The sequence below is a fragment of the Aptenodytes forsteri genome, unplaced genomic scaffold (genome assembly GCF_000699145.1).
Source record: "Aptenodytes forsteri isolate BGI_AS27 unplaced genomic scaffold, ASM69914v1 Scaffold483, whole genome shotgun sequence".
Lineage (NCBI taxonomy): Eukaryota > Metazoa > Chordata > Aves > Sphenisciformes > Spheniscidae > Aptenodytes > Aptenodytes forsteri.
In genome coordinates this window covers 605584-624241 of record NW_008795316.1, presented here as the reverse complement: position 1 = coordinate 624241, position 18658 = coordinate 605584, and the positions used below count along the sequence as shown (strand labels likewise).

General features: G+C 42.3%; 1 protein-coding gene across 1 annotated transcript in view; it reads right to left on the bottom strand.

The window, feature by feature from the left end:
• CTNNBL1 (catenin beta like 1) overlaps nucleotides 1-18658 on the bottom strand; it is a 65908-nt gene that overhangs the window by 38663 nt on the left and 8587 nt on the right. Inside the window, exons 2-5 of the mRNA XM_009279562.2 lie at nucleotides 10766-10954; nucleotides 8219-8325; nucleotides 6651-6790; nucleotides 1976-2073 (exon numbers count right to left, since the gene is read on the bottom strand). Coding sequence (XP_009277837.1) covers nucleotides 1976-2073; nucleotides 6651-6790; nucleotides 8219-8325; nucleotides 10766-10954 — 534 coding nt within the window. The remainder of the gene's footprint in view (nucleotides 1-1975; nucleotides 2074-6650; nucleotides 6791-8218; nucleotides 8326-10765; nucleotides 10955-18658) is intronic.

Below are 18658 nucleotides of genomic sequence, written 5' to 3'. Positions count from 1 at the left end.
AGAATTCTTAAGTGCGAGGCACCACAAACCACCATGGATGGGCTAGCTGTCAGCTCTGCAAGCAGCTCCACTTCCAACTGTTTACTGCTGGTCTGCCTACGTTTTTGTTATATCTTCCACCTTAATAGGTGCAAAAAGCTGAACGAATAATGCTCACACACGCGGATTCAAATCCAAAAGCTGAATTATCACCAGTTGAAGCCTTACATTTAAATCCTAGCAAGACAAATTTACCAAGTTGACTTCAGCAAGCTAACAAAACCCAGACAAATAAACAGCAGGAGCAGGAACCCACATCTGCAGGTGGAGCCTCCTAATCAAAAAGCTAACACAAGTATGCTTTTAAAGCTGCAATTGGACAGAGTCCAGTTTGACTTTGGCTAACTTTCCATTGCGGACATGAGCTTGGAAAAGTTAAACAAAATAACATTTCCAATTCAAACACTGTTAACTAGCTTTGGGCCCAGTGAACACATGGGAAAAAATACAAGTATCAGCTGCTGTGGAAGGTAGTGCAACAATCTTCACAGATACCCTACATTATACCTACTTTCTTTTAAAAAAAAAAAAAGGTAATCTAAAAAGCAGATATCTCCCAAGATATGCCTGACCTGTTTCTTTCAAAGAGGACAATAAAGCCTCTAAAATGTAGCTATTATCGGTGGGCTGGTGACAAGGCAAACAGAGAAAAAACTTCACCTAATTTACTACCTCTCTGCACATTTTATAGAAAACATCTTCTCTAGCAGTTCCTCTCTACCACTTCATTCATCCAGCAATCCTTCCACGAAGGCAGAGTAATTAAGAACAGCCCAGAGGCCAGCTGGAGGAACTCAGCTCTGGGCCACTGTCATTAACCTTTGGAAGGTAACATTATAGTGACTGGACAAGAAGGATTGTAGGAGAAAACAGAGCAGCCAAACAAAGCAAACAGAAGAAAACCTGTAATTCCCTATCTTTCAATTTCAACATAATAGTTACAGAACAAGACACAGCCACAGTGATTCGCAAATGCAGCAATTCACTAGCAGAAGCTGCCCAAAGGTAGGACAGACATGTAAATCTCAAGTTTTGCTGGGCATCGGAGGGCTTCAGCTCGGTTCCGCATCCTCCTCCCGAAGCCAAGGAGCGGGAGGCATCCAGCGCGAACGCCAGGGAAAGGGGAAGTCCACCACCACAGAGGCCAAGAGGCACTCAAGAGAGTTAACCAGGCAGGGAGCACTTAAGACCGAGCAATGCATCTTCTACCGCACATAGATAATTTTCTGGGGTTGTTTAATCTCTACGCCAAAAAGGATCATTACCTCTAAACCCTCCTCTACCCTTAAAACGCATTAGCTCTGGTACACAGAAACTTTCACACTTTTACTTCTTGTTAAGAAAAATGCGTACCCTCACTATAACAACAGATGTCCCAGTTCAAGCACAGATTTTTGGTTTTGAAACAAGAGTTACTGGGTAGAAGACTACTGGTCTCCCATGCAAGAGGTCAGAGTGAAAGATCACAACGGCCCCACTGTCCTTTAGATAACAATCTGAGCCCTGCCACAAACTTCAATTTTTCACAGGTGAACAGAGGTCACCCTTTTCCACAAGAAGGAAGAAAAATGCAAATCAAGCTCCTATTTTCAATAGGACACTGTCCAAGTCACAAATATTACTTCCTTCTCCCTCCCTGCACAAAAAAATCTCCCAGCCTACACAAATTTTGCAATATGAACGTGTTCCTTCCAAAAAAGAAGTGGTAGACAAGGTGCAAGAAGAACCTACTCACCAAACTCTGGCATTCCATTAAAAACACCCATCGTGGCCCTCAATACAGCAATTCAGCTACCAGAGAGCAGGCTAACTTCATCGTGGTGTTGGCAATATGGATAACCACAGCTGCAGAAAGCACGGCAGTTCAGAGCATTCGCTGCTGTGCTGTATAAAGCAGACGTTCAGGCATTAAAATAAACTGGAGTTTACTACTTACTAGAGCATCTATGAGGACTTCAGCTCCTTCTTCACTCTCATGGAGAGTATCTATATCAGTCAGTTCTTGAAGCAAGTCTACCACAGCTATGGAAACATGTGCTAGGTGTTAAGGACAACCAACACAGAGGCAGACACATTTAATATCAAAAGCAGATTGCTCTTAGGCCAGCGTGCTCATGACATGATCCAAAACAACTGGTAATACATTACAGCAGTGGGGCAGAGGAAGACCAGAGCACAGAGACTACTTCAGCAGACAGTCCTCATAAGCACCAAAATCAGGGAATCCTAACAATTAGGAATGATAAAAACAAATGTGATTGTGTGCTTACTGTATCAGGCAATTTTACTGTTTCTCGATAATACTTTTTTTTTTCCAAATAAAAATTGCTAGAGTTGGTATAACTAGGCACCATCTTGCATCGTCAAGATTGAATGTAAGCAAAGAGAAATGAGTTACAGTAATCTGATTTGGGTATTCTGCTCTCAGTGACACCCGGGCTAACCTGATACGGCACGCACCTAACAAGGCCACTGCAGGCAGCAGGAGCGATCACCCGCTTCTGCCTGGCCCAATTAGGACAGCATGCTCCTCTAACCGCGGACCTCGCAGGAACAGCATAGCTTCTGCCAGCCCAATTTTCACTCATTAACTCTAGGCTGCATAACACATGGTTCCCCCGACTGCTGCACAGCTCTCTTGTGCGACGAGACGTATTCCACCTCATTAGACCCACTTTCCTATTCTCTCAGACACGCTGATCAATCTTGCCCGAGTCCCACTGGGCTAGAACAGGATATGCAGTTTTCTGCATGTCCTATATAACAACTTTGTGAAGAATCTCTTTAAAATGCACAGGCTAACAATCCAGCCTCCCAGTTCTCCTATTTGTGCATTTGCTTAGACACACAACCAGCAGTAGGAAACGTATTTTCATGTATCTTTTCTTAGCAAGGTTTCAGTCATGACTTATCTAGTCTCAGGAAAGACTGTAAGACAGCTGCCTGTCCCAGTCGAGAGTTAACCTACGTCTAGGCGCTGCAGAAGATGTGTATCAGTAAGACTACTGCTTCCTTTATACTCTACAGCACTCCTTAACCAAGCCAAAGCTATCTGTACATTTTCTTGATGGGTTGCAGTTGCAACTGCCATCAGGAACCAAACAGAAGGGTGATTACTCCTCGCTGGGCAGACAGTCACTCGTGCTTATACAAAAACATGGTTAAAGGTGCCAGGGTACAATTTTTAAAAGCAAGTTGGAGTGCGACTCAATAAGCCAGTTAAGAGAAAATAACCTGCCTTACATTTATTCTGCAAGGAATCAACTATTAATTAACAAAAGCTGGAGGAACGGGCCAATAGGAACCTCGTGAAGTTCAACAAATGCAAGGTCCTGTACCTGGGAGGGAACAAGCCCATGCGCTGGGGCTGACTGGAGAGGTAAGCTCTGCAGAAGAGAATCTGGAAGTTCCGGTGGACAAGTTGAAGGCGAGTCAGCAGCGTGCCACTGCAGTGACGAAGGCTAATCACAGACTGCACTGCATTAGCAAGAGCAAAACCAGCAGGTCCAGAGAAGGAATTCTTACCTGCTGCTTGGCACTCATGAGGCAACACGTAGAATATTCTGTCCAGTTGCGGGCACTCCCAATAAGAGAGAGACCTTGACACACTGGACTCAGGAGAGTGGAGGACCACTGAGGTGGTCGGGGGCTAGCACATGATGTATGAGGAAAGACTGAGGGAATGGGGTTTGATCAGCCCATGGAAGAGAAGACTAAGGGAGGAACTAACTGAAGACTACTGCTACCTACTGGGTGCTATAAAGACAACTGAGCTAGATTTTCCTGAGAGTGCACAGCAAAGAACTCTAGCAGTCAGAGGAGTTCATCTTGCAGGGCATTCCTGTCTAGGGAACTTTTGTTGAGGCTTCCAGCGAGAGTATCAGTTGCCCTATAAAATTTAGGAGATAGAAAAGCAAAACCTCACTTGAAGCTTTCCTGTCTTTCATTCATAAAATCTTGTCTGTGATCATCTTTCATTCACATGTTTTGTGTAAAACTGCATGAATCATTCAGCAGATTATTTGCTCCCCCTGGACATCGCTTTTGTCTCCTTGCATTAGTCCCTCAAGACACTACATTTAAATCACATCTGAAGAGCCATTTGTTTAGTTCTCTCCTCAAAGAACTCATTTTTAAAATCTTTTCCCATTTGTTTTAACAAAAAGTCATTAGATAAAACTAAATTGATACAGCTCAAGTTATGTCTAGATGCTTCACTCTAATAGTGTTTCTATCCTGTACATAAGCAGCAGCAGCACAGTGAAGAGGCATTACTACAGCCTGTGTCCTGCTTCCAACGGATCTGAAAACACTTCAGCAGTTCTAGGTGACTTTTGTTGAGGCTTCCAGTGAGAGTATCAGTTGCCCTATAAAATTTAGGAGATAGAAAAGCAAAACCTCACTTGAAGCTTTCCTGTCTTTCATTCATAAAATTGTCTGTGATCATCTTTCATTCACATGTTTTGTGTAAAACTGCATGAATCATTCAGCAGATTATTTGCTCCCCCTGGACATCGCTTTTGTCTCCTTGCATTAGTCCCTCAAGACACTACATTTAAATCACATCTGAAGAGCCATTTGTTTAGTTCTCTCCTCAAAGAACTCATTTTTAAAATCTTTTCCCATTTGTTTTAACAAAAAGTCATTAGATAAAACTAAATTGATACAGCTCAAGTTATGTCTAGATGCTTCACTCTAATAGTGTTTCTATCCTGTACATAAGCAGCAGCAGCACAGTGAAGAGGCATTACTACAGCCTGTGTCCTGCTTCCAACGGATCTGAAAACACTTCAGCAGTTTATAACATGAAATATACTCTTCCCAAACTTGCAATTCACAGGCCAAATTTCTACCCGTAAACTAACTGACAGGCAAGTTGCAAACCAATTAAAGAGTTCACAGTGGAAACACTGACAAGTCTTTGACAGCAGCAGTGACCCTAGGACACAGCTTTTCATGGCTGAAAGGACAAAGCAAGCTGTATTCCCGTGCACTCCAGCTATGAATCAGCTCTGCTACCCCAGTCAAAATCCCCATAGTTTATATTTTCCCTGTGAATGAGAAATTCAGTATAAGCTTTTAATGCCATGCACATAGTACACAATAAGCCTGCGGTGTCTGGCGAAAAAATAAGTAATGAAACTATGGTAGCCATGAAACTGGTTATGCATGGTAGGTGTTTCCCACTGTACAAGAGAAAATTGTTAACAAACATTTACTTGAAAGTAATATCCACTACAGATAACAGATAAGGAAAGCTGTGGTGTTTCCTGTTTTGCAGGGACCAGCATTCACCACATCGAGGTTCAGCTAGATACAAGTCAAAATAGAAACCACTGCTTATGTGTTTGGGTAACAAATTGGCATGCAATAAAATATTTACGTTTTGTTTTTATCTTCTGATCACTGCACCCACTTAGAAAGAATGAATTATGAATTCTTAATACATAGTACTATAAGGAAAAGTGCTAAAAAAGAAAAGCAAGATCTGCGCATCGGACCACAACATTTAGCACTAACAGTCCTTTTAACATTGCATATTTCAAAACACCTCAGAAAAGCTGGTAAGTGTCATCTACTTCTTTACACAAAAAGAAAAGAAGTAACAAATAAATTACTTTCCTAAGGTCATGAATCAATAAAAAGGAAAAAAGAAAAGCCTGCTGTAGTCCCAATTCCAGTGCCCTTTCCACTGGGCTTCACTGCTCTCTCCATTCACTAACGTCTGTCAGGACACAGATACACGATCTCTCAATCATGTCACAATTTTTCAGCTTAATCTACTGTAGAATATTTCACAAGCAATGCAGGCTGAGCTCTACTTTTAAAGACTGCACAATGGTAAGCCAGGCATAGTTCTATTTACCAGCTGAGGGCTAAGCATCAAGGCACCAGGATATTCAAAAAATGACACTGTTTTTGTTCAAAACTACTAAAATCTTTAACAATATAAACAGAAAACTCTCTCTGAGATGTCCTCAGATCTTCAGCGAAACAAGAGACAGGTGCACATAGGGATCGGGTTCAGTGACACAAGAACTAACTGAGCATGGAAATGTCTCTGGATATTTACGTAACCAGAGGGGCTACCCAGAACCTCAAGCTCTGAGCACATCAAATTAAAGGTACGGACACATGAAGAATTTATCACATTTACAGACTAAGGTATAGCACTGCAGTGAGCTAGTCCGTGGCAAACAGCTGAAAGTGTGACAGCTCAGCTCTCAACAAAAAGGGGTAAATCGGTTTCATTTTTACTGGGGGCTATTCCAGACAAAGTTTGCGCACAGTTAAAGGCTATACGCTGCTAAGCCCATACCTTAGTTTTTCCTATATTGTTCATCTGCTCACACTCTAACGCAGCCACTCAAATCTAGATGAAAGGGTCATAAAACAAGAAAGGAGAATTACAACACTGAAAAAATTCAGAATCAATATTACTCAAACAAAGAAGGCTTTCACTTGGAAAAAAAAAAAGAGACATAAATTCAGTGCGGTGGGAAAGAAGAGAAAAACATATACAGGAGCCTGTGAAAGCAGGGTATAAGAGATTACAGAAAAGTCTGTAGAAAGCCTCTCACATGAGAGCTACTTTAACAGCTGAAGGATATCTGTGTTGTCATGTCCCAGCAGCCCGAGGAGAGACTGCACAGCGTTCAGCTCCACCAGCAGGTGATACAGGTCTGGCATCGTCGCGATCACGTGCATTTCCTGAATGATGTCATTTAAATCCAGTTCGGACTCCATGAACCTGAGGCAAGACAAAAATGGTTAATAAAAAGGCAAAAAGTACATCAGTTGTGTTCAATGCACAGCCCTTTTCAAAACAGAGACCATCACCTTCCAGGAGATACCAGGTGCACATGGCCCCAGCATTTCTGATCTTCTGTGGTCACGTCAACATCACTGAGTCCAGAACTCCTAGAGGCAGTTTGTGCCTCATCCTGCCCTATGCCTGCCCCTTGAGGTTTAATCACGCAGTAGGACAAGCCTTCCTACTATATAATTTACATAGAGTAAATAAGCAGATTTGTTCCAATTCTGTAAATCAGTTCTAGAACTTAAAAAAAAAAATTAAAAAATGAAGAGGTTGTAGCTACACATGAAAAAAACCCTGCATATAAAATAAATTCTCCACAGCGATGCACCTTCCCTAGCTACCACATATTAGTACGCGGGTTGTATTAGTCGGAAGTAAAGTCCATAAAAAGAATTTGGGTTAGGGAAAGAACAGCGAACTGGACAAAATATAATGGCACTCAAGTGTAGGAAGAAATTCATTTAACGTGAATAACAAAACTCCATGAAAGGAGGAAGAGGCTCACTAGAACCACACGTGTGGAAAGAAACACACACAAAGTCTGCCTTTCAGACCCCATCCAGCCATTTTGCTCACCACAGCATCTGAAAGCTCAATAATATGAAATTAAATTTCTTCCCACACAGACCGCTGACTGCACAGGCAAGCACAACACCTTCACACAAAATGATGGCATGAAATCTTTAATTCTTTGGAAAGCAAAACTCACCAGTCCAGGATCTCTATCTTTCAGCCCACCCCCCAAACACCCACCACCTGCCTATCAGTGAGGAGGAGACCACTGCTCAGAAACAGTGCAAAGGAGGAGCCCCCTGAAAAAGGAGAGAACTGCAGCGTGGCTGATGACCCTCCGATGCCAACTGCCAAGAGCACTGATGTTGGGAGAGCTCGTCAGTGCTCACTTTTGAGAACCAAGCCACTTATTAAATACCTTAACCGAAACTAACAAAACCTTATTGAATTTGTGTGCTCCCAAATAAAAACCGAAACTAACGAAACCTTATTGAATTTGTGCGCTCCCAAAATAAAAACAACATAAACTCGAATTTTAGTACTGAAGTTTCACGATCTATAATATTAACAGCAGCAAGAATTTAATAAACTAGAATTTTTCCCTTCGTTGTCAATTATTCTCTTCATGCTGCCAGCCATATACCAGCCACCACCAGTCTCAATAATGCCATTTTTAATTCACAAAGTTAGTTTCAAATACAGTTTAGAAGAACTACATGGCAATAACTGCTGTAACGTGAGCCTTATGTAACTGAAAACGTCTGTATATTCAAGAAATTGATTTAGGGCTGAAACTTAAAATCAAAGGAAAAAAGGGTAATAGAGAGGGGCCGAGCATAATCTTACTTCTCTGGATTGTCAGGAAACTTGATCCGCAGCTCCTGGTTTTTATAAGATCTCTTCTCAAAGGTGAGAATCATCTTCTTCACCGAACTTTCATCCAAAGGTTCCTCCTAACCAAATCGGAAAGGGCAGAAAACAGAGCTTTGGATGGTTGGAACAATTACCCGGCAAAATGCAAAAGAGTGACTGCAGCGACATGGCGAGACTGCAGTCGTGCCCAGACGCTTCAGGAACCCCTGGAAGTCTGACTGCAGAAAGCTGCCAGAAAACCCATACACCATTGCTACTCATTTATTGATTTACTCAAACTCTGACCTGAGCAAGCTCCCCGGAGCAAAACCTTGTAAGTCGGGTTTTTATGAACCAGGGGTTTACCAATGGAAGGTTCTTTGGAAAAGAACCACAAGAGCTTCCCTACACTTTCTGAAACCTAGTATCAATGAACAAAAAAACCCCGGTTTAGCAATGGCTCATCTTCCTTAGCTGTTCTTTTACACCTGTTACTACCTGGCACCATCAGCGCGTATTGACGGTTTTTGCTTCTGACATATTAGAGTAAATCTGCATTAGCAGTTTACACCCATGGATAGCTTCTTTTCAGAAGTCCATTGTGCTGTTTCTTTTGTAGGTCTACATTTAACTGCCCTGAGTTTATGTTCTTTTGTATTTTCCTCACTTGGATAAGCTTTCACTTCTATTTTAAAGTCTTTTTCTAAAGACGAAAACCAAAAAACCCCAATATTTTACTCTAGTACTTTATTTTTATTTTTTAAATTCTTCTAAGTTGTTTCTCAGTTGGCATTATACACTTACTGTACAGCAGTAATATAACTTTAGCTACCTCCCTGACACCTACAAACACAATTCTGTTATTTTCCTTGTTTCACGATTTTAATGTACTTCTTTTAATAAAACATTGATGATATAGATTTTCTTGTGTAACCTCTTCCCTCTCCTCTATTTGACTATGTTATAATCACTATTAAAGAGAAGTTCTCAAAACAAAAAACAAACCAGACCCCTTCACATCTTAAGCCAAGTTTTGTGTCCCATCTCCTGTTCAGGATTAAATCAAGAGTTGCTTCTGGTGTTGAAGATTCTTTGGTCGGTGACTCTTAAGCAGCAATCTTGTACGAGAGAGAAATTTTCTGTTTCTTCAGCAAAATCCATTACAATAATAACACCAGTCCAATTCTTCCGTTATTATTGGATTTCCTATGTTCTCAAGCCCAACCTGTCTTAGCACCATTCCACTCATGTTACCATCCCATTCAGGTAATCAATACTACAGTGCCCAAACCATATTCTTCCTCCAATGGGATTTCAATCCACAAAGATAGTGTCACACATGCTGACACTGCTTCCCTCTATTTCACGTGATTCTTTGCTTTCTCTAACATATATCACTACAATATCTCCATTAGGATCAGCTTTGTATCTTGTATTTAATTTGCATTCAGTATTACAGTGTCCTACAGATTAGCTTCCTTCCATCAAATTTACTGGTACAAAGCGCATTTTGATGGCACTTACATTAACTGCATTCCAAGATAATAAACAAGAGATTTTGGTTCTAAAGAAACCTTGGACTTCCAGCCCTTAAAATGTCTGGATGGGAGAACTCCACTTGACCAAGACGAGGGACTTGTACACTGCAGGAATCCACAAGACTCTAGCCAGCCAAGGGGACATTTGGCTACGTCCATTCATCCTCACTGGAGCTCAAATGCTACAGAAATCCTGCATTATCTCTCTTCACTATCAGCAACAACCGTAATGGCAATAGCTCAATATCAAAAAAAACGAGGGAGATTTTCAGAGATGAATGCTAGCAATGCCGTATACAAAGGACAATGATATTTTACAAACCTACATGATTCTGCAGTGGTGAATATCACTTGTTTTTTTATCAAACAGGACACAGGCAGCAGGAAGCAAATATCTTCTAGATTTATACCAATCCATGTGTCACATTTATAAAGTGATCTTTTCTCTGGCCCTTGGCAGAAAGGCCAATGCTGCATTGGATTTCTGTCTCCAAGGCTTGAAATCATTTACCCTCGACAGCTGCTACCCCCCTCCTCTGACCCAAGACCTTTCTTGTACAGAAGAATGTTTGCTTATTTGCTGCTGCACAGCTACAAAGAGGGGGAGAGTGGGAGAAGCTGCATGGCTGGGGGTACTGAGGAGAATAATAGAGTTAGGAAACCGGTTAGAATACAGAAAATATTTCTTAAAGATATATTTTAGACGGTGATTTAGGTATTCTCAGCCTAAAACAGAGATTAGATTTGAAAGCTTTCCGTTCCCTCTCCCTTTTGCCCCCCCTCTTTAAACCTTCAGAGGATATCTTTGAGAAGCCCGTCTGAAATTAACGAATACCCTGCAGGGCAGGAAAGTGAAACCATAACCTTAAGATGTATGAGGCATGTGAAAATCACCACTTAGTCTCATCATCTACATGGTAAGAAATGGAAATCACAGAGAAGTGATTTGGTGTTTGCTTCTTTCCCACTGCCTCCCCCTTCCCACAGGACACTAGTGATTTACTTCCTCCTCCTCTTCTTCTCCATCCCTCTCAATTATCTGAAGAAGCTTCTTCTTATCATCATCAGTTTCTTCTAGCGCAACAGACTCCTCTTCCCTGTGACGACTGTGCTCTCGTGCACTAGCTTGTTTCCGACGTGCTTTGATTTCTTCTTCCTCTTCATCACGGGGTCTTTTTGTCCCTCTGTTAGGCTAAAGTCAGAGAAATAAGATGAATGAATACAAGTCTTTTGTGACGCTTGCAAACCAGAACACCAATATTACAAGACATACTGAGGAAATTCTTACAGGTTGTTTAAAACACTTGCTTACACAACGCTTAACAACTCTGAAAACTGGAAAGGAAATTAATTTAGTGAAGTGGAACATCACATGAGTAGATGAATGGCTCTGCCAAGAGCTATGTCAACAACCTACCTTGTTTGATCTATGAACACGATTCACGGGAAAATATCTTCATAGGCAGCAAAGACTAGTATTTCAAAGACAAGAAGTGGCCAAACTGAACTGCTCAGGGGCTGTACAGCTGACCATCTTAAGGATCTGGAATCAGCTAAGTCAGCTGAGACAACCTCACGTTTTACAGACAGAAAACCAATATGCTCAAGCAGATAGCAGTGAAAGATAATTTTTACCCACCTAGTATATGAGATTATATTGAATTCTTGTGTGCATCCTAACTCACATTGACTTCCCCCATCCTTCTGTCTAGTTTGCTGACACTTGAATGCAGAATCAAAGCCTAATTTAGAGTATGCAGGACCGGAGTATTGTTGCTTGCTGCAGTTCCGCAGGGGCTTGGCACCAGATTAAGCAGTGCTCGTACCTTTACGGTGTGCTTGGAACAACTTATTTTATTCTACATTTTCTATTTAATCGTCAAAATTAAAGGTAAGTTGCCAGGGACAAGAAAAAGTCCATTAACCTTAATCCCATGTTTTAACTTAGGCAAAAAGGGGCGAAAGCATTTGCAATAAAAGGAAAAACTCTCTCCCTTCAAAAACTACAAGGATATTAAATTTGGTCTCTCATATTTTTTTGAAGGATAACCAAGCTGGAACAGGAGTACTCCATGCTCTATAACTACAGGAAAAAAAAGCTTAATTCTTCACTATTTAAAAGGAGCCTGTGTGCTAAGAACAATGAAAACAGTAAGAAAAATATTTTTACTTTCTATCAGCTGCTCAAGTTGCCTGGTAGAGGATTTCATAACCCCGTTAGGTCTAGCATTTGTCCAGCCTATTTCATAAAACATTATCTGGCAGGAAGACCCCACTGTTCTGCTTTGTGGGAGCCTTTGTCTAAAATCATAAAAGTCACATCATGCTTTCACAAACATAAGATCTGCTTTTCAACTGAGATTTGGATTCTCCTTGGTTTTGATTCAAAGAAAGAAAGAAAGAAAGATGCAGAGGGAACAGGCAACAGTGTCATTCTCCTGCCAGGTCCAGCACGAGTGTGGGTGTCAAGGTGGGAATTACCAGCTCCCCAGCAGGTTGCGAACTTTTGATCCCCTAAGGGCAATAAATCTTTCAGGCTCATAAGGCGATCCCGCTGTGATTCAATTACGATGCGCATGCTGCAGACCAGCTACGGCTGCTTCTCTGCACAACCCAGAGAGCATTTACATATTTATTTCAATATAAAGGAAAAACTATCAAATGCAAACTCTGCTCTCAAGAAAACTGCTTTCAGGAGAGATGTAAAAAAAAAATCCAAACCAAAAAAAGACACACACCCCCCCACACCCACCCACCCCTGGGAAAGCACTTGAAGCGTTAATTACAATGAGAGGCAAACTGGACAGCAGACTGACCACGATCACGTTGTGTTTTCAGGGTTACCATGTTGTCACCACTTTGAGGAAGGTGTAGAATCAAGTTTCCCAGACAACATATTAGCACAAATCAAAGCTCTAGATGCCTGCTCCCAGCTAGACCTATTCAAACTCCGTTATCTATCTCCTTTCTGCCTACCTCTTCTCCGCTGTTTCCATTACAGATGGTATGTTCCGGATTTAAAACTCTTCTAAAGTGTTCCCATGCACTTTTAAAGCAGTTGCTCAGCTGATAATTCAATAGCCATGAAGCAGAAGCATACCTGGAGATTCTTTGAAATGAAAAATTTATTTGCTTGGAGGGTTTTGTGGGTTGTTTTTTGGGGAGGTTGTTGTTTTGTTTTTTTTTAAAGCAGATTCCTATTACTTATCTTCTAGGTACATTAAAATATAATTTCACATAGATCCATTCGGAAACAAATGTGTCATTGTCAACAACGAGTAATTCAAACCCTCCCCAAGTAATCAGCAACTCAATAAAGAAAAGAAAAAGAAAAAAGGTGCTCTTCTAAATGACATCATCTAAGGAAAACAACTTCGGTAAATACATATTCCTTACTCAGCGCCCTTAATGGCGCACAGGTCTCTGTCCTTCCTATGTCCTTCCACTTACTCCTCAATAATACCCAATTCATCCTAAACCACCTTTGACAGATTAATGTTACAAACACAGATACAGAAATTAGTGACATTAAGTCCTGAAATTTACAGTGAAAAGCCCTACAAGATCTGCCTTCGATGTTCCTAATTTAAGGAGTCAGAATCTCATTCCTCACTCTCATTTCTAAACATTAAAAAAGGAACAAAAACCTCAGTGAGACTGCAGCTGTAATGAGGGACCGAGGGAGCTGGTGGTTTGTCAGATGCAAAGTAATGTACTATGGGAAGGGACTATATCACCAGAACAAAATCTAAATTAAAACTCCATCATGAAACCAACCCCATTTCCTCTGAGTACACAATCCTTAGTATCAGAATTTACACTCTGTTTCAATCTCAATTATTTTATCCTTTTTTGTATTTATGCATTGTTGGGGGGGGGGGAGGAATATTCTATAATACATAACAGGAATCATTATGATAAATTATGGAAGTGCCCAGCGTGCAATTATTAATGCTGCCAACATATTGGCAATAGACAGTAATTGAATTCCCAGGCAAACGCTATTAAGCGGGCATTAAGGTTTTTCCTCTCGTTATTGATGTTATGCAAAACCTTGCTAAGAATATTGCAGTTTTCCAACCAGCACTATTAAAACTAAGAAATCAAGGCATAAGTGAAACACCTGGGTTTCTGCTCATTTCACAAGAGATGCACAGTCACGAACAACTGATTTAAGGCAAGCATTATCTTCTGTTCATTGATTTTTCATCTTTGGTTTGCATTTCTATTTTCTAAAGGACTGTTACCAACCAACAAGAATTAAGCACGTACATTGTTGCACTGAGACTGCTGCATTTTGCCAAGCAAACACATATATTGTGTCTAAACACATTTATTTAAATAGTTTCATAGCTTCACACACATCTACACAAGTTTTGCTTGCTGGTAGAAAAGGGAAAGTTAATCATTTGATTAATAAAATGTGGGGTTTTTTACTCAGTTGTGCTAAGGTGCATTTGGCATGAAGATGGAATTCATTAGAAAACGCACAAGAAAAGCATTTTTAAATTGTTGTTTTGTTAGTTAAGCTTAATTTTGTTCCTGTTGAATGCAGTGCATTCACGGTAATTTATTCAGAAGACATTTTCATTTAAATCTAACACCGATATCACCACACAAAAAACAACGAATGCAGAAGGGTTTAAAAAAAGCTGACATTTATAAAATACAACAAAGTAAACAAAAGCTGGTGATTGGTAAGGGAAGAATTATCTTTCTGTTTCTCTTCTAGCCTTCAGCTGTATTTGCTCTGGATGTTAACTGACATCCCAAGCTGTTACAGCCTGGGTCCCAGGCTTCGGGTGGCAGATGGCAGACCTCCTTGAGAAATACAGACCGGACACGGGTCTTCATCTGCGCGCGGACACGCGACACGGAGCCTGCCCTGGGCAGCAGAAACAACAGCACCCGCCTTGCGTGCGGTGAAGGCGAGAGACGTTACGTCCTAAATCAAAGAACAATGACCTGCCCAGGGCCCCTGCCTGGTCTCCCTCAAAGCAGCGACTGCACATTAGTATCAGGATTAAGTATCCCATAGAATCTGAAGACATATTGTTTAGGCCCCTGATTGCTTCCAGCCTTCTCCGAACATCAGGAAGGTTTAAAGAAGTCTCAGTAATGGAGTTTCGTATTACTAAGACATCTGCTTTGTAAGTAACCTTGTTACTGTGAAGCTCAGAAATTATTTGTTAATAAAATCTGAAATAAATCTTCATAAGTGATGCAGCTTCTTCGGTGACCACATCTCAGCCGGCTGCAGCCTGCTCAGAAGAGCCACTGCAGAAAGCTCTGCGTTAGCTGTCAATTTAGGACTCCTGAAAGCAAGCCCCAAATCTCCAGAGGTACCTTCACTAACTTCTTAATTTTGTTTCCAACATTTGTGATAAACCAGGCTACTATCAATCTTACTTTTCGTTTTTTTCTTCCTGAAGCACGACACTTCTAGATGGTGCAGGATTTGAGCGCTAAAAACTGGAACTACCAGGAAAATCCAGAAATCTCAGGAAGTCCCAAGAGCTCCAAAATCACACAAACTGAGGCAAATTAAATGAAAGATGCGCACTGCATCTACATGGATACAGACCACTACTTTCAGAGAGAATGAACCCCTATCCTCTCCAGACTCGCCCGTGAGGCTCCAAACTGCCCCGAGGAGCACGGCCGTCGGCACCCCTGCGGGGAGGTGCGCAGGGCAGGGGTCTGCCTCGACAGACTTTTACACACACTCCGGTTCAGTGGCCAAAGATAACACATCGAAAAGTAAACTAAAGACTCACTTGCAACCCCATTAGTGTACCAACACAGGTTCTGTAGCGTGGGGCCTGCACTCCCCAGGAGCCAAGCCGAGCCGAGCCGAGCGCTGCGGGCCAGTGGCTGAGCCGGTGACGGCTCCTCGTTTTAACCCGCAGGCAGGACAAGAGCTACCAGGGTAATAAGGCTGTAAGTAGTCAACAACCTGCTCGGCTGAGGTGCCTCTGCCATCAGGTGCATCCATTACATTGCAGATTTACAGTAAATTATCTATACCAGCAGCAGAAGTTGTTATGCGCCTCCACTGATATGCGGAGATCCATCCCACTACAAACTGCAAGGAGATGGCCCAGCTTGGCGAAGTCAGACCTAATCCCATTATTTACTGCTCCTTTTGTTATTTGATTTTACTAATATTCCATTAAAAAATTAGCAATTTGTAATGATCACTCACAGTGGTGAAATCTGCATTTAATGAGAATGAAAATAATCTCCCTTATTCCCTCCCAAGACAACTGAAAGATCTCTGAAAATAACCGGAGTTGGCTTTGTCCCCTTAATTACCCTCCGTAATCGGAGGCCGGACACAGAGGATCTGGGCACAGTCTTTCTGGGCAGAACAGCAGCAGTATTTAATCATCAGTTTAGACCATCTGCAACTGTTTTGCAACAACACATAAAGTTTATGGATTCCTGAGCTTTCTGTAAACCGCCAGGTGCTGTTTAATTGTATTTTTTGTTGCAAGAGGTTCCTTTTCCCACTCTGACAGACACTTGGTGCTGAATTGGTGGCACAGTGCCTGAAATCTTCCATGTCAAGTTTGGCACTGAGGGAGAACATCTTGATTAAGCAAGGGCACAGATTAGGCATTTAGAGGAGACAAATTCAAAACAACGTAAGAGAAAAGCAATTGTTTTGGGTTGCGCTGAGGGAAGCTGAGAAGACCGACTCATTTACAGCAAGAGATTAAAATCAGACAGCGGAGGTGCACACCACCCATCATCCAGCCCACCCGTCTGACAGCCGGTGCCACCCCTGCACCGAGGATGAATGAGGAGACCTTGAGCCAGCCCGCTCCTCAGCCCAAAGCAGGAAAGCACCCAGACCTGCGCCTAAGTTAACCTTACAACACCAGGCAGAAAACTGGAGCAGGTCAGGAGCTGTTCTATGAGCCACCGAGCCACCCTCCTCCCAGGAGCAGCAGCCCGTCAGCTGGGTACAGCAGGCAGCCTGGAGCAACGCTCACTTAATTTATCTGCCACGCACAAGTCAGCATCCTCTCTGTGGCACAGGCGCGACAGAATTCTGATTATTCTGAATTTTACACAAGGATGGACAAGAATGTACATTTCTAAAAATGATACAGGAGGGCACTTCCCTGACAGAGCCGTGGCAGACACCTGACCCGCGCAGGATGGGAGGCAGCAAAACCTGCTGTTTCCAACCTTTGTTTCTCTCTTTCAGCCAGAAGCGCCCTCACAGAAGGGAATCTCATTTTCTCAGAATCAGAGCTATTTATCTGCCTTCTGCTCCTCCACTCCTTTCACCTGTATTCACCGTTTCACCCAATTCTGGAGGTCTGAATTCACTGACACTGAAATCCAACACTTACTCTGCAGCGCTATCTCATCTGCTGACACAGGAACCACCCGTGTTCAGGTGAGAGACCAGAAGAGCGCAGAGGGAGGACAACACCTTCAGGAACAATTTCAGTAGTCGGTTGAAAGCTGCAGAATGTTTTGTCCCGCAGCTAAGAATAATTTCAGCAGCAAGGAAAAAAATTAAAATTGTAATACCCAGCAGCTAAGCAGCATTTTCTTTACCTCTAGCCTCATCCAACGGAAAGCTGCGCAGAAATCAAAGTGACCAAAGCAAAGCGGATGCGTGCTTTCCTCCAGAGCAGAAGGGAATCCTGCGGACTTCACATTTTCAGAGCAAGAGAAAAAACAACGAACAAAAGCCAAGCTAGAGCCTGTTTGTTGTAATTTTTTAACCAGAAGTTCAACACAGGTTTACCTTTCTGCACCTTAGGTGTAAATCGCATCACAGAACAAGTAACGGACAGCATCATTAACCGTAACTGAGGCAGAGAAGACCACAGAATTAAAGGAACGTGACAAACGACCATTCTAATTTGATATTGAAAAATCACTAGAAAAAACGGCAGGTAGAGAAATACAGAAGTAGAGCAGATCTCAGAACGGCAGGACTCTGCTGTCGGCACCGCACAAGCGGATGAAGGACGTTAGAGACAGACAGAGCCACCCACGGAAGAAAACGTCCTGGCGCTGAATCGAGGAGGAGCCTAGTGGCGTTCCCAAAGAAAGACTGTTCTTACAGCCGTACTCCAGAGTATTGTGATAGCACTGGGAAAAGATTACGAGACGCTTCTGAAACCCAAAGGTAACTTTTCCTCTTTCCCTGTGCATGTCAAAATAGCACATTCTGAAAGTACGAACATGTCCCGAACAGTAGGACGCTCTTTTCGCCTCTGAACAGGTGCGGTGCCCCCACAGAATAACGCGTACCAGGATGGCACGTAGGAAGGTGTTCCGCAAAGAATCCCGTATTCCGAATTAAAATGTAGTAATTAAGAAGTCACGTAACTCCCCTACTCAATTACTTACAGGGTAGGTAATGTCTTACAGTGCTTTTCTTACCCACTGATTCAGCAGGGAAAGGCCACTGCCGCAGTTTGTCTAAGAACTAAAGTACAAGCCAACACTATCGGGTGCACAAATCACAGCAAAGTATCGAAACGCTATTGCAAAGCGGTGCGCTCGTTCCCCGACCCACAGGGGAACGGGCTAAACACACTCCTCTGACAATAAACAGACCTATAAACTGACCTCCAAACAACGAATAAGCAACGAACACATGCCGAGAGAAGAGAAACGCTCGCGAGATGAAAGGAAACTTTATAAGAAGGAAAACTTTTTCACAATACTTTGGTAAAAATCAAATTAAATGGGTTTTGTCATAAAACAGGTAGGGGGAAAAAAAAAAAAGAACGAGAACGCAAGCCACGAAACAAGCACAGGCTTTACTTCAGGAACAGGCGCACGCCAGCAAAGACACCAAACCGTGCCCGTCTGTGGAAGAAACGGCAACGGCAGAGCCATGCTCCCGCAGAGCCGCCGGTAA